We start from the raw sequence: 16,145 nt of genomic DNA, 5'->3' as shown, positions 1-16,145 counted from the left end.
AACATTTTTCAAATCTTGTGGCCTGTTGGTGCGTATGTGTGGAGGAAACCCAGTCATGTACTATGTGGAAATGGCTGCAACATGATATGCTTAACAAAATAAATCTTTTAAAGACATCCTAAAAGCAAGAAAAAGCTTGTTTTGAGTCCTTGTTCTTAATATTTACATTGAAAGAAAAGGAGAGATGGGGGAAAAGACTCTACCATCTTTTACTTTTTGGGAAAATATTTTTATTGTGGTAAAAAATATACAACACAAAATTTGCCATTTTAGCTGTACAACTCAGTAATATTAATTGCATGCACCATGTTGTACAACCATCACCACTATTTGTTTCCAAAAAATTTTCATCAAGGCAAACAGAAATTCTGTAACTATTATGCAATAACTTTCCATTTGCCCCTTCCCCATCATCTGGGAAATTCTAATCTATTTTCTCTTTCAATGAACTCGACTCCTCTAGAGACTTCATATAAGTAAAATTATACAATAATTGTTCTTTTTTGTCTGACTTATTTCACTTACCATAATATTTTCAAGGTTCATCTATGTTTAAGCACGTATCAGAACTTCATTCTTTGTTTTATGTTTTTTTTGTTTTTTTTTGGTGAGGAAGATTGTCCATGAGCCAACATCTGGGCCAAGCTTCCTCTATTTTGTATGTGGGATGCCACCACAGCTTGGCTGAATGAGCAGTGTGTAGATCTGCCCCCGGGATCCAAACCCACTAACCCCAGGCCACCAAATCAGAGCACTCACACTTAACCTCTACACTACTGGGCCAGCCCTGGAACTTCATTTTTATGACTCAATAATATTTTGTGTATATATCACACTTGGTATCACATTCACCTATGGATGGATAGTTGGATTGTTTCCATCTTTTAGCTATTGTCTCAATTATCTTCTGTGTTTAGATAATTAATAGGCCTTTTAGAAGATTATTTATTTTAGTGTACCATCAACCTTTGTTCCTACTTTTCATTAATCAGACATTTGAAAAGAAGACAATTTCAGACATGAGAATTATTGACACAAAAAGAAAAGCCAGAATTTGAGCTTTAAATTCTTTTTAATTTTTTTTCTTTAGCATACATTTGTTTTTTATACCATTATATCTTGACCAATTGGAACACAGTTAAAGGGAATAACTAGAGTACACAGTTGAATATTATATATTTTTTTTATTTAAGAGGCTTTCTTTTTTTCTTTAAACATTAATATAATCATTTAATAGTGATTATATGTATTTTCTATAATGAGTTAATGAAAATTCCTGAAATATTTCTTTAATATACAGCACTTAGAAAGGATTATTAATAGTAATGCCAAAAAATGAAAGCTAGATTAATGACCGTACCTATGAGGAAAAGTTCATTCAAATACCATTAAAAGGAGAACATGGAAAAATTAAGTTCAACTTAAACTTTCTACTCAAACTGTTTGCTTTAGCACAAATTACTTTAATTATCTTCTTCCATGAAAGCTGTATTTTATTTAATTTATTTTTTTGAAGAAGAAGATTAGCCCTGAGCTAACATCTGCCACCAATCCTCCTCTTTTTGCTTAAGAAGATTGGCCCTGAGCTAGCATCTGTGCCCATCTTCCTCTACTTTATGTGTGGGATGCCTGCCACAGCACGGTGTGATAGGTGGCGCATAGGTCCATGCCCAGGATGCGAATTGGAGAACCCGGGGCAGCTGAAGTGGAACATGTGAACTTAACTGCTATGCCACCGGGCTGGCCCCAAAAGCTCTATTTTAAGGGAAACAAAAAAGAAAACAATCCTAAACCATCAAAATAAAAATCCTAGCTTGCTCTTAATTTGCTGCACATAAAATAATAGATTGTATTTGTTTTTAATATTCACAGATTAAATATTTTGGGGAAAAGGGGAAATTGTTTTATAATTAAAGTGTTGACTTTTAACGTTTTTCAGATGAATTCAAGTTCTTTATGAAAAGGCTCCCCATGAATTATTTCCTCAACACATCTACCATCATGCACTTGTGGACAATGGATTCTAATTTCCAGCGCCGCTATGAACAATTGGAGAGCAGCATGAAGCAACTTTTCCTAAAGGCGCAGAAAATTGTACACAAGGTCTTTAGCCTCAGCAAGCGGTGTCATAAACAACCCCTCATCAGCCTGCCAAGACAAAGGTAAGACATTTGTGTCAAAGCAGACAACTAAGGACTTTGTTTTGACAGTGAGCTCTATTTTCTGAATGCAGGTGTGGTAATAATAGATATCACGGTGTTATATTACTAGAGATAATTTGAAGACAACATATTCTCTTAAGTCTCAAAATAATAAAACATACTTATTTCCCAACATCATAATACAATGAGGAATGCGCACTAACACTTGTTTCTTTTCTTTTCTTTTCTTATCGAAATCAAAAATCATTCTAACTTGTTATGTGTGGTCGTTAACTAATAATTGTATTACAGTGAACAGAAAAACACAAAACCCTAGAGTTAGATTGTAAGCAGAGGAAGGAAGCCTGACCCCAGAGTGGAATTTCTCCATAGTAATTTTCAAATAAAAGAATTTAAAGTTTATTTTCTTTGACTGGTGTTCAGGATATCATAAAGCTCATTCTACATGAATCTCTGAAAATTGCTGTGGAAGTTTGTAATAGTTTATGTAAATGAGGTAGATTATTAAAATATTTGTTTCTGAACTAATTTTGGAAAGTGTGGTTTGGGGCTTTGCTGTTTAAAACGTATCGATCAGTCAATGCAGTAAAAACTTGTATTTATTTATTTGAAGTCAGGTTAAAAATGCATCGAAATGAAAAGCTAAGGGAAATATAAGACAATCCCACAAAAAATATGTATTTGTTTCAGTATCTCTGTTATAAAATGCTTGAATTTGACTTGATGCTTAAATCATTGAGGAGAAATCTATAATTATAGATTTTTTCACTGGAAAAAAACCTGAAAGTCTATGCATTTTAAAAAATAATTTCAAAATAAGTCATTGGCATTTTTTTTACAATTCTTTGGATTCTAGGATATCCAAAATTTATGCAACCATCCCCAGAATCTAAGTTGAGAACATTTTCATTGTCCAGAAAAGAAACCCAGTACCAATTAGCCATACTCCCACACTCAGCTCTGACTTTTTGTCTCTAGAAATCTGTCTAATCTACTGTTTGTCCTTATAGTTTCGCCTGTTTTGGGCTTTTCATGTAAATGGAATCATACAACATGTGGTCTTTTGTGACTGGCTTCTTTCACTTGACATAGTGTTTTCAGGTTCATCCCTCTTGTGGAATGTATCAATAGTATGGGTATACCACATTTTGTTTATGTATTAATTATTTTATGTACATTTGGGTTGTTACCACTTTTTGGCTAGTATGAATAATGCTGCTGTGAACATTCATGTACATGTTTTTAAGTATGGACATATGTTTTCAATTTTCTTGGGTATATACCCAAGAATGAAATTGATGAGTCATAATATAACTCTATGTTTAATATTTTGAGGAGCTGCCAAATTGTGTCCCAAAGTGGCGTCATCATGTTTTATTTCTACCAGCCATGAGTGACAACTGCAATTACTCCATATCCTCACCAAATGTTGTTATTACCTGTCCTTTCGATCATAGTCATCTTAGTGGATGTGAAGTGGTATCTTTTTGTGGTTTTAATTTACATTTTCCCAATGACTAATAATGTTGAACGTGCTTATAGTCCACTGTATCTTCTTTGGAAAAATGTCTATAAAATTCTTCACCTATTTTTAAATTGTTTTTTATTTTCATATTGAGTTGTAAGAGTAAGTTGCATATTTGGATACCAGTGCCTTATCAGTTGTATGATATGCAAATATCTCCTTCTATTCTCTGAGACCTTTTTTCACTTTCTTTGTCTATCTTCCCTCTCAGGTCAAGCTAACTAGAAGTTTGTCAATTTTGTTGATATCTTCGAAGAACTAACTTTTAGTTTTCTTACCATTCTTTATTATTTTTCTCTTCTTTCTTTGATTTTTCCACTCTAATTATTATTATTTCCTTCCTTCTGTTTGCTTTGTGTTTACTGTCATTTTTCTTCTAGTTTTCTAGAGAGAAAAGTTAGGTTACTGGCTTGAGAACTTTCATCTTTTTTTATATAGGCATTCACAGCTATAAACCTCTCTCTAAGTACTGCTGTAAGTTTTGCTACTTTATGCATCCCGTAAATTTTTTTATTCCCTCCACACATAAGCTGTTTTTTATACACCTGTCTGCATACTTCCAGAGAATATTCTCTAATAGAGAATCGTGGCTGGGGGAAGTCACTTATTTAATTATAATGAACTTTCTGCTTCATTTGTGCGGGTTAAATGCAGTTTGTAAACCACTGAAATAGAAACTTCTACCCTCAAACAAAATAGGAAATGCAAGAGGATGAGCTGAGTCAGGAAGCAAATGGATGAGGTTAGTTATAAACATGTCAACTTTAAGGGCTTAACACGTGCAACTAGGGCTGGATATTTACATCTGAGCTCAGGGGACGTTTGAGTAAGTGGGGTGGACTCGTCGGTGCACAGGAAACCATGAAGGCTTGATATAATACCATGGAAAATGTGTGGACAGAATCTGAAGATATATTTCAGACATGAGTGGAGAAATGGAAACTGCAAATAAGCAGACAGTGGGGTAAAATGTATCATGAGTCACATTGATTTCTAGTAAAAATAAATAGAAGTTAAACATACAAATATGCCAAAGAAGTGTAAGATTTGTAAGGAAAATACAAAAATATGAAACAATTCAAGTTGGATGTGTACAGAATAAATAAGTAAGCACAATAAAATAAAGATGTATTATTTGGAAAGAAATTCGATAAGCTATAGAAATAAATATTTGTTTTCCAAAACTTCTGAACTAAATAAATCAAAGATTGCCAGAGGCGTCTCTTGACTTTCTTTTTTAATTTAGCTTAATTCCTATGTTGGCTATTACTCACCACACACACACACACAATGCAGACTTCTCGCTAAATGAAAGATTTTATTGAATTTAAATTTTTTCCCATCACTATGTTTCTTTTACTAGGAATGCGAGATGTTGTTTCTGTTTTGTGTTCTTTTTCCCATTTTTACAGAATAGTATAAAATGACATTCGAAAAAAATATATGTACTCTAGTCTGTTAGTAGGATACAGTGGAAAAAAGAGGTTGGCTCTTTGTGGGGTATATTTTCAAATATTTTCGAAAAAGGAAGTGGATGATAAATACCAGTGACTCATTTCTATTAGAAATTCCATTTGTTGTCCTGCCTTTATTAAATTTTTATCAGCTTTTTTCTTGAATTTATCCCACCTGAAGAATTGATTTTTAATATCTGACATTCTGAAATCTGGAAAAATAAACAAAAACAAACAACATGAGACCCGCAAAATGCACCTCCACTAATAAGATGGTTTCTTGACACTTTCTGTGTAGGGACAGGGGAGTTAAGTTTTTCTTTATAACATAGAGTGTAATTCTTTATAACATAGAGTGTAATTGATAAAGCATGACATCCAGATTAATCTTACAAGTCTGCTCTGCCACCACCATTCCTCTCATTAATGCATGTGACATCAAGATCCTCTTTCTTACTTGAATAAATTCTGAAGCCTGTGGTGATCTAGTTTCCTCGGGGTAGTCAACTTTTGTTGCTATTCTAAAACTTTTGAGATAGGTAGCAATGACATAGTTATTTCATTAAAGAACAATAATTATGGCAATTATTTAAAAGCATCCATGGGGGCTGGCCCAGTGGCACGGTAGTTAAGTTTGCACGCTCCACTTCAGTGGCCTGGGATTCACGGGTTCAAATCCTCAGTGCAGATATAGCACCGTACATCAAGCCATGCCGAGGCAGCGCCCCACATAGAAGAACTAGAAGGACTTACATCTAGGATATACAACTATGCACTGGGGCTTAGGGGAGAAAAAAAAAAAAGAGGAAGATTGGCAACAGATGTTAGCTCAGGGCCAATCTTTCTCACCAGAAAACAAAAAAAGAAAACAAAAAAACTGAGTGACTATGCCTAGTTAAGCTCTAAAAAAATAAAAAATGCATCCATGAGTAATTCCTAAAAAATAATTCAACTATGCTATTTTGTACTGTCATGTCTTATTCACAGAGTAGCCAAGGTGCCATAGAAATGTTATGTTTAATGATCTGTTTACAGGTTTAATAACCAACTCCTAGGGGAAAAATACCTCTGATTTATAGCATTTGCCAATTTTTGTGGTATAAATATTTCCACCATGGTCAATTTCAGAGCACCCATGTGGTGTCACTGAATATGGAGTTGTGAATAAAAATACACGCTTGGCTTTTCTGCACCAGTACTTGCGTGCTGCAGCAAACCACTAAAAATTGATTAAAATATTCTCATGATGTTCTCTCTTAGTCCTTAATAATGGGAAGTGAGATATGATGAAATCACTTCTCTAATGTCACAGAGAAGGATGAGTTTAAGTCCATGTCATTCTTTATCTAAGGCATGTTGTGCACTTCCTATATATGCTCTACAACAGGAGTGAGCAAACTGGTGCATGTGCCAAACTGGCCCTCCATCTGTCTTTGTATCAGCCTGTGAGGTGAGACTGGTTCCTACGTTTTAAATTGTTGATAAACATCAAAAGGAGAATAGTATTTTTTGATCGATGAAAATTGTATGGAATTACTGTTTCAATATCTATAAATAAAGAAGCCACGTCCACATGTTTACATATTGTCTATGGCCACTTACACACGATAATGGCAGAGCTGGGTAGTTTCCACAGAGACTGTGTGGTCCTGAAACCACAAAACATGCTATCTGGCTCCTTACACAAAAATTTTGCCAACCCCTGCTCTAATATAATATGTACTCTGTCTTAAAAAATGTCATTAGATATCTAGGAAAAATCTAGATCCATTTTGAATATGCCCTGGAAGCAGTAAAAATGAAGTGCAGATATGTGATTTACCAGTGGTAATAAATATCCTCAACTTGGCATAAATCTTTTTTGAGATAGAAGAGGACCGTCAGAATCTAATACAATAAATATGGTTACTGTTTTGTTTGTTTTGATAGTTTATTTTGTGAAAATATTATTAAAATCTGTAGCTAATCATCCAATGCACTATTATTGCACAATGTTGGGAAAGGCAATTTGGGAAACTATTGGCCTGGCGATGGGGGCAATGAAAACACATAAGTTGTTGCCAAGCCTTGATGGTGCATTATATAAACTAATTAAGACATGTGATGCACAACATTAAAAGCTACAAAATAAGGTAAATATACCTCTTAAACATTGGGAAAAAATACATTTTACTCGACCTGTTAACAAAATGGAAATCTGTGGAGATAAATTGTAGTTTTCTAACTTATAAACAATAGAAATATAGAAATGAAAAGAATTTTAAGTTATCAGGGCTTTTCTTTTCTGTTTTTTAGCTGAGGAAGATTGGCCCTGAGCTAACATCCATTGCCAATCTTCCCCTTTTTTCTTAAGGAAGATTGTTGCTGAGTCAACATCTGTGCCAATCTTCCTCTATTTTGTATGTGGAATGCCACCACAGCATGGCTTGATGAGTGGTGTGTAGGTCTGCGTCTAGAATCCAAACCCACAAACCCTGGGCTGCCAAAGCAGAGCACGTGGACTTAATCACTACACCACCCGGCCAGTCCTGTCAGGACATTTTTATAAATAGTTTTCATGTATTCAATAAAAGCAATCAAGGATTATAATTCTTGTCTTGTATTAATAAAATATATAATCTCGGCAAACAAAAAAATGTATTTTTTTGTAAGGAACAGAGATAAACTTTGGCTGTATAAAATAATACATAGATGATATCACAGTATTTATTCCTAGAAGCTATAGACTAAACATGCGTTTATACATAAGAAGCATTTTTTAGACTAACTGCCAGCTTGGGCAAGAATAATTATAAGGTTATACGTACTACACCCTGACCAAAAAAAAGATGTTTGGGGTGGGGGTGTATTTCAACTAGCCCATTTTAAAGATCTTTAATTTCAACTTTTAAGAGTCACACTGCACAGTGAGTTAAGCAAATTCTCTCTCTTATGTGAGACAAGCAGAATTGACAGTTTAACACTCATTCCATTTACCTTTCGTGACTCATTCCATTTTTGTGACTCTTTTGACTCAAATTCCAGCCACGCACTTACTCTCTACCCTCAACCCCCATTTCCCAGCTGATAACCTGATTTATGGTCTTTTTTTCCTTGTGCCATAAGCACAACAGCTTGAACACTTATTCACAAAATGTACTATATTTACTGAAAATTGATTTAATTACTTTATAGTGGACTACCAAAATTCTGTTTTAAAATAATGTGATTTAATCAAATGATTATTTTCTATATATTTTTCTGCATAATATTTATTTTAAAATCTATGTCATAACCATTCACTTTTTATATGGTTATTTTATCATATCCCATAATCAATTTGAACAAAGTTCTTGTAAATGTATAGATTCAAGTGTTCTGTTGGTGGCTTCAACTATATCATGAAAAGCATAACTTTCAGTCAGGCATTGGCAGTGGTGGTATCAAATTCAAAAAATTATTTGATGCCAAAGGATCAAACGATTTTGTAATACTTAAGTAATGGATCTGTAATGTAAACGCTTAAGTTGGTCAACTGCTTGTAGTAGATTTTGGCTATCTACAAAATTGTGACAATATGAACATGAACAAGATCTTTGAAAAAATTAAAATATAGCAATTTTAACTACACACTGCTTCCTGAGATCACAATTTACGGCCAGTATGTCAGGAGAAATGTCCCACATCCTTTCTGCCTTTGCATTGGCTTTGGAGAAAGAGAGCAGCGGTGATATAAAAACACATTTTGTCCAGATTCATCATTTTTATGACACTATTCACAGTATATTGATGTTCTGCTTCAAACAATGCCCCTCCCAGGTAACAACGCTTACCTGGGAATAGGGGAAATTCAGAACTAAAACACCTTTATAACATTCCTAGGGCAACTTTCACTTTTATTTACCTGTTTTTTCCTGTCACTATTCCCCCTGTACTCTCAACAGAAGAAAAGAAAACTTCTGTGACTAAGTGTTCCCACTTCCTAGCACCAGGTATGATATCCAGATGACCCATACACAAAACAGTCTGCACCAAAATTCAACAAGTGGTTCTTAAAAGTCAGTTGTAATATGGAATCTGAAAGAATATGATTAACATATTGAAGTCTGTTACATTAAATGTTTGATTTATCTTGAACTGTAAATGGATCTTCTACCCATGCATACAAAATCATGCACTGGTCACTTGGAAAATATTGATTGACTTACTTATGAAGATCTCCCAAATGTTGACGCACATCATTATATAATAACAAAAAGTCTCATTCCTTAACATAATCATTGGATTCACAAGAAAAGCTCTTACGTATTTGGAAGCTGTCTGCATCATAGTGGCAGATACAAGGTTTCAAATTTCTAATTTTCACTTGAAAGGTAGAATTTTAACATTGATATTAAATATGTCAGTTGTCTGTTTGTGTTGAGGTGATAAGTTCATTTCTTTCAGTTTTGGTAACCGATCTGCTGAATATCCAAGTCTGAATAACCCTGGTTTGTCTGTCAATCATTCTTTCAAGGAAAGATGGTTTGCCCTTAAAAAAGTGCTGACCTCAGCTTGCGACTGAAGCAATTGCACAGTGCTTTGCCCCAAGGCAGCCATTCTATTTCAGTATGCAGCATAAGTGAACTCATTCACATGCCCATTTTGTTTTGACATATGGATTTGTCCTGAAAATTGAGATACAATAAACTTGTTTTTTACTGCATCACCAAGAGCATTTTTAAATAAAACATGCATTCTTTTTGTTCTGCAAGTATATAGCAGAAATGAATATGTCTCTACTAGCACAGCAACTTGGATCCACTGCTAAGTTCTCCAGCAATAGCTTCTCCACCTTTGTTTTTGGCCACATCAATGCAAAATTCAACATGATGCAAAAGAAAAATTATGTTTTAGTATTTTTATAAAAATACTTTTTACCTTGTGCATCCCCTGGTAGGAGCTTGCCCCCCTTCCCCACTGCCCATTTGCCCACACCAAGAACTATGTGGACCACTCTTTGAGTATGCTGCTCTAGGTCAATTTCAGCTCCTCATGAGGATGTAATAAGCCGAGCAGACAAATTGAGGAGCTACCATAGAGTTGCATACCTTTTGCCTTTACTTTTCTTTTTTACTAGCACAATCTCTGATTTCAGCAGAGCACATACTGCCCCGTACCTCAGCCTCCCTTGAACCTAGGATGGATCCATGACTAATTCTGACCAAAAGGATGTAAGTAGAAGGAATGCATGAAACTTCTGAATTGGGACCTTAAAGGACCAAGAGTACATTCCATCTACTTTTACTTCTTCCCTCTGGCTAAAACGCCAAGGTGACGGCTAGAAGTAAAACTCATGACAAGAAGAAACTTGTTGAGAATGGGTAGACCCTGATCATTTTGAAGCCACTGCATCAGTGCTGGATTGCTCATGTTTATACTGTTATTTGAGAGAGGAATAAACTGCATTTTCTTCTAAGCCAATATTATTTGGCTTATGTTGCAGCAGCCAAACTTGCATCCCAACTAATAAAAGGAGCCTCCTGAATGGACTCCATATCCTTTAATATTGCAGAATCTGTGATTTAATTAAAAATGGCATTTATGGATTAATACAAGGGGCTTCTGCTGAGAGCAATTTCTTATGAAACTGTAGAGAGCCGTCAGGATATTAATTTTCCTTACATTCCTATGTTATGAAAGAACTTTTTATTATTTTTTGTGTATCAGCCACTCCGTGATGACTCACAGGCATATGTTAAGTAATAAGGAAAGAATCCGTTTAAAGAGTTTAATATTTAGATATCTTCCATGAGTTATCGAGAAGTGGAAAAAATATAGCAATTAGAGAGTACTCAGCCCATGAAAGCTGCTTAAATAATTATTAATATTTTCCAAAACAGAAAACACCCTTTCTTATGTATAGGTCATTTCTAATATATTAATTTTCTGAAAAATGTGTTTCATAGTCAAAGCAAAATTTGTCATAGAGATAACGGCATAAACGCTAAAAGAAACACACTGTTTGTATAGAGTAACTTACAGTAGACTAGATTCTGCCTCAGGGGATCCAGGGAGATAAGTTTTCAAGGAGAGAAGAAAAAAGAAAAAAAATTAGTGGGTTTGTCCCACCCTTCGTGGTACAGGACCACTTCTCAACAGATTTCAAAGTAGGCAAATTGGTCCTTTCCCTCGTGCCACTTTCTTTCACTTAACTCTTGGGGTAGCCTGTGCTTCAGCTTTCATGACTCTAAAATGTCTTCTCTTTTCTTTATAACGTTCCTCCTTTGACCTTCATTCAGCTCAGAAATCATTTCATGATCTTTCAATTTATTAGATCTTGATAGTTGTTAGCTGAAAACAGTTCTTTTAAAATGAATTTGTGCTTATGTATAGAAAGTTATTTGAGTTTTTGAAATAAATTCTTTGCTAGCTGCAACAGTCATTTAGGCAGGGTGAAAAAATAATATCAAAATAAATGAAAATCTGTGGGACTATCGTCTTGTGCTTTCTCTCCTTTGTTTTTATTTAATGGATAAAAGGTGATGTGGAGCCATCAAAAGTCTTGTCACCTTGAAATTTTGTTGAGAGAATGCTGTCAACAGCCCACAATCTACATGGGAGAGAGGTCCAAATTCAAACCATAGAGCCCCTCTTTCTAGATAGCTGCTTTTGATAATATTAACAGAACCAAAAGGCCTTGCTCCTTTCAGAAATTCTGTGGACTTACGCGTATGTGTTTATTCGTATGTGGGTGAGAATAGTGCAAAATGACAACTCATTAGTTCATGATATGTTTCAGGTAAAAATTTTGTAGTGTTTTATTCTTCCTTTCAATTTGTTCATTCTCTCATCTGAGGAAAAGGAAGCCAAGAGCCAAGGGGAATAGTCTTGAGTATAACACATATTCCAAGTAAAAGATATTTGTTCCTTTTACTTTCATGTGATTAACTATGCAAATGTCATTTCAGTACCTCCTACTACATTTTTGTGACATTAAACCAGTCTTCTAAGAAAGATGAAGAGTTCTTTCTCCAACACATTTTTTCCAGTAATGCAACAGAGTTACTGACTAAAATAATCAGATGTGAGAAGAGTAACAATTCAGAGAGCTCCAGAGAATTACCTTAACACGTAAGCTAACTTACTTATAAAAGAAGAAGTCATATTCATAGAATCTTGGAAATAAAGTCTATAAGACCCAAGATTACAAATACCCCTTTTCCAGCACTATTTGGAATTAGTATCACTTTGATTAAACACTCAAAATCAGTTCTGTGTTTGACACTGGCCCCAGATTTATGCAACAGAAAGTAGTTGGAGGGTTCCGCTATCAGTCTTCATGTTCTCCTTACTAAGGGGCTGATGATAAACCTTCAATGTCTTCCACTAAATAACTTGCATCTTGCAAGATATTAATGTTTATTTTCTAAAATAAATACATAAACACATTGATTTTTTTTTTTTTAAGGAGCCAGTCAAGCAAATTTGGAGACTGTAATTACTATAAGCTCCACTTGGAAATCTATAATGTATGAATACGTGCCCAATACTCTATGCTATTCTACAATTAGAAAAAAATAGATTTGTTTAAATAAAGATTTTTCAGAACAAATTTCTTTACTTCCTAAAACACCTGTTAACTCCTCAAAGTATACACTTGGAAAACAGTGTACCATCATTTTTAACCCAATTTTTACAGATTCTAGAATTGTCGTCAGTTGTAGTATAGTCACCTCAATCACCATAAAATTTTTGATAATTACCTGAAGCTAAAAAGTTAAATTTTCTCAACTTCTTTGTTTTCTGAGTACCAGGTACCAATCCTTGACAAATAATTCAATTACTTTCTCAGAAAGACTTGGAGATTATACTGCCTCATCTCTATAAACGTATAACTTGATATGGTCCTGCAAATGAAATACTAATTTGTTTATTAAAACGCATTTTGTCACATTTCGTTTTTATAACATTGAGCTGAGATTTTCATCCCAATATTTTGCACGAGCTGGAGAAATGCATTAAACGCAACTTCCCGTGATGGTTAATTGGTATATGAAGTTACATCACAGAGAGATAAATGTTATGGAGTACAAGAGAATAAACTGATTATATTTTGATATCATATTCACCATCAATGGTTTGTATATGGACCATAAAGCCAGAATCAATGTAGATTTCAGGACACTTATGCTTCTCCAAATCTTATAATGCTATTGACAATAAAATTCTTAGATTGGATGTACTTTCAATTTTTAAGTGTATTGCAATCAGGGCTGAGAGTCAGTCTCATTTCTATTTGAATCACTTCTAAACAATTTTACTTATATTATTGAAGAAATAAATACATGTTTACTTGCCAAGATAAATGGGAAGCTGAACATCATACACTATTGGGATGGTATGGTGGTTTTGTTATCTCAAATCAGAAGCCCATCATATAAATCAGAATTACTATGTTATTCATAAACCTTTCCTCCTGAATATCCCCCCATTAAAAGGCTGTCACCAGAGGTAAACACCATGATGTGGGGGTGATCTAACTTAGAGCAGATAGGATTTTTGAATCTCTTATTCGGTAAAAAAAAGTATATAATAGTATTTACATAAAAGAGGATTAACTCAAAGTTTCATATTATATGAAAGTCTCTTATTATGTCAGCTTTCATACAAGTGATATTGGAGGCTTCAGTGTATGAAGACAAAATTCATCATGTCAAAACTGTCATTGGTAACTATACAGATAAGATAGTATTTGTCCTAAACTATTTCTCATTCCAAATGATGGCCCTAATAAAAAATAATTTGATGTTGAACTAAAGAATAAAAATCAGGTATATCCTACAAATACTGCCTTTTCCCAATCAAATTACTCAATTCAGTGGGGAAAAAATCTCATTTGGGTTGTTTTAATGATCAATTGAGTCTAATGCTTAATTTGGTAACACTGTGTAGAGGCAGTATGCAATCTTTAATCTTCAAAACGTTTTGTAATCTTCATGCTGAGGACAAAACTAAAATACAAAAATATCTTTCCTCGCCTCCTTTCATCATTATTATTCATTACATGTATTCCTTATATATGTACATACATATATATGTATGTATATGTACATACATAGGTATGTACATATATGCCAAGTCATTAAAATGGTATATGACTAAAATCCAGAGTTCTTTTCCTTGTGCATTAAAGTATGATATTCTTTTCTGAAAACAAGTGGTTTTGTAAATCAAGAAGGGGAAAACTAAATATTACCAAGATACATACCAGCTTAAATTCCTAACACTGAAGAGAAAAAAGCTTTGAAGCTCTTCATTTGAGGCAGCCACCACAAGTTATAAAGTGAGTGAATAAATTTGAGAAATCAATGCCAATTGAAATTAAAATCCCCTGTCTCACAATCCAGCTGCACTTCAGACAGCAACAAATAGAACACAAAAGAACATTGATGTGACAGAACTCACAGGAGAAAATGAAGGTCAGTTTGTTGTGGTATTTCTGTTAAACCCAGCAGGAGGAGTTCATGGAGGTTTCTTAAAGGAAACAAAAAAGATCAAGGCTGAGGTAATACCTTTTATTGAGCTGAAATAAAGTTAGTTCATACAAGTAACAAAGCTACAAACAAAACTAAAAACAAAATAGTAAGATTATAAGGAAAGCCTATCAATTTTAAAGGATATGTGTATATCTCCTCATGTTAACCTTAACATTATCCTGAACACACACCCCCCCCCCCCACATCCTCAACTATATATTTAAAACATGATTATGATTTTTGTTTCGTAACCTCATCCAAACTCCCATCGGAATGAACAAAATTATACCACTACCTGAAGTTGTGAAATCATTCAATCCATATGCAGAGATCTGGAAAGGTTTTTGAAAGATATACTGCAGGAAGCAAACAGGAATGAGGGCAAAGCTGATCCATCCACAATTTACCACATCCATGTGAAAGAGCCACCTAAGCAGCAGATAGAGGAGACAGGCAGTAAACCCATCAATATCCTTGAAGCCAGAGCCCCAGGCATCCCATGATAAAGGGTGATAATTCTGGGGTTGACTTGCTAATGAAAACTGTCATAATTGGCTAGTTATCAGCTAACGTGTTTTAAGCACAAATTCTGAGTTAAACTCTTCTAAATGCTTTACCTGTTTTTGCTCATTTAATACAATGTTACAAGTTAGTAGTTAGCGTTATTATCCTAAAATTACAATTGAGAAACTGAAATTTAGATTGTCTAAACAATTTGCAACAAAATTACTCAATTACTGATGGCAGAGCTAGGATCCAAACTCCAGGCACTTTGGCTCCCGAGCTTGGGTTCTTAGTTACTACGCCACAGGGCTCTCTCCAGGTCTACCATGTTTGTTAGAATAAGGCTCCCAGCTCCTGCTAATCCCTCATTGCTAAGGAAAAGCAAAAGCGTGAAGTCCTGAAATGGAATGATCAGAAAACAAGAAAGGTTTAGGAGGATTAAAAACTATGATCATTAAATTTAAATCTAAAATAAAGGCAGTGTACTGTTACAGAAAACTGAATTGGTTTGTTAGAATAAAACCTTAGGAAACTGATCCAATACCGTAAATAAAGAATGAGGAGTTGTAATTTATGGGAAAAAAAAAGAAAGGTGTGTGAAGGAGATGAAGTATGCGTAATAGAACGTCCATGAGGAGAAAACTGATATCCATTTGAGAAGAAACAGTGAGACAGAAAGAGAGAGAGAGCACTTCTCTTGTAGGACTTGAATCCAGATGAAAAAAGACAGAGTTCCAAGAAAATCGATAAAGGATTGTGTTGCGTAGTGGTTTCCGAGTTAAAGTCAATCACTTTTAGCTAGTCCATTTCAGTGTTTCATAGTTCAGCAAGGACTTTAAAGATTTGGCACATTTTAAAAGCCAATTTATTGTGTGCGTGAACACAAAAGAAAAGACAAAAAGTTTGCATTCTTCATCTCACATGTCCGGTTCCAAAGTCAACAACTATGGCATTTGTCTATCATAGATCCAAGCTTCTTCATCTCTGGATGCGAGTAACTGAA

The 16,145-nt window shown here is 34.4% G+C and overlaps 1 protein-coding gene across 7 annotated transcripts in view; it reads left to right on the top strand.

Annotated features, from left to right (window-relative positions):
• The window catches only part of BRINP3 (BMP/retinoic acid inducible neural specific 3), a 402,882-nt gene that overhangs the window by 327,011 nt on the left and 59,726 nt on the right, over positions 1 to 16,145 (top strand). For all 7 annotated transcript variants that reach the window (XM_070256069.1, XM_023632555.2, XM_023632554.2 and 4 more), the window contains one exon: positions 1,940 to 2,162. In XM_070256069.1, coding sequence (XP_070112170.1) covers positions 1,940 to 2,162 — 223 coding nt within the window. The remainder of the gene's footprint in view (positions 1 to 1,939; positions 2,163 to 16,145) is intronic.

This window comes from Equus caballus, chromosome 30 (genome assembly GCF_041296265.1).
Source record: "Equus caballus isolate H_3958 breed thoroughbred chromosome 30, TB-T2T, whole genome shotgun sequence".
NCBI classification, from domain to species: Eukaryota; Metazoa; Chordata; class Mammalia; order Perissodactyla; family Equidae; genus Equus; species Equus caballus.
The sequence above is the reverse complement of the archived record's forward strand: the minus strand, read 5'-3'. Positions and strand labels throughout refer to the sequence as shown.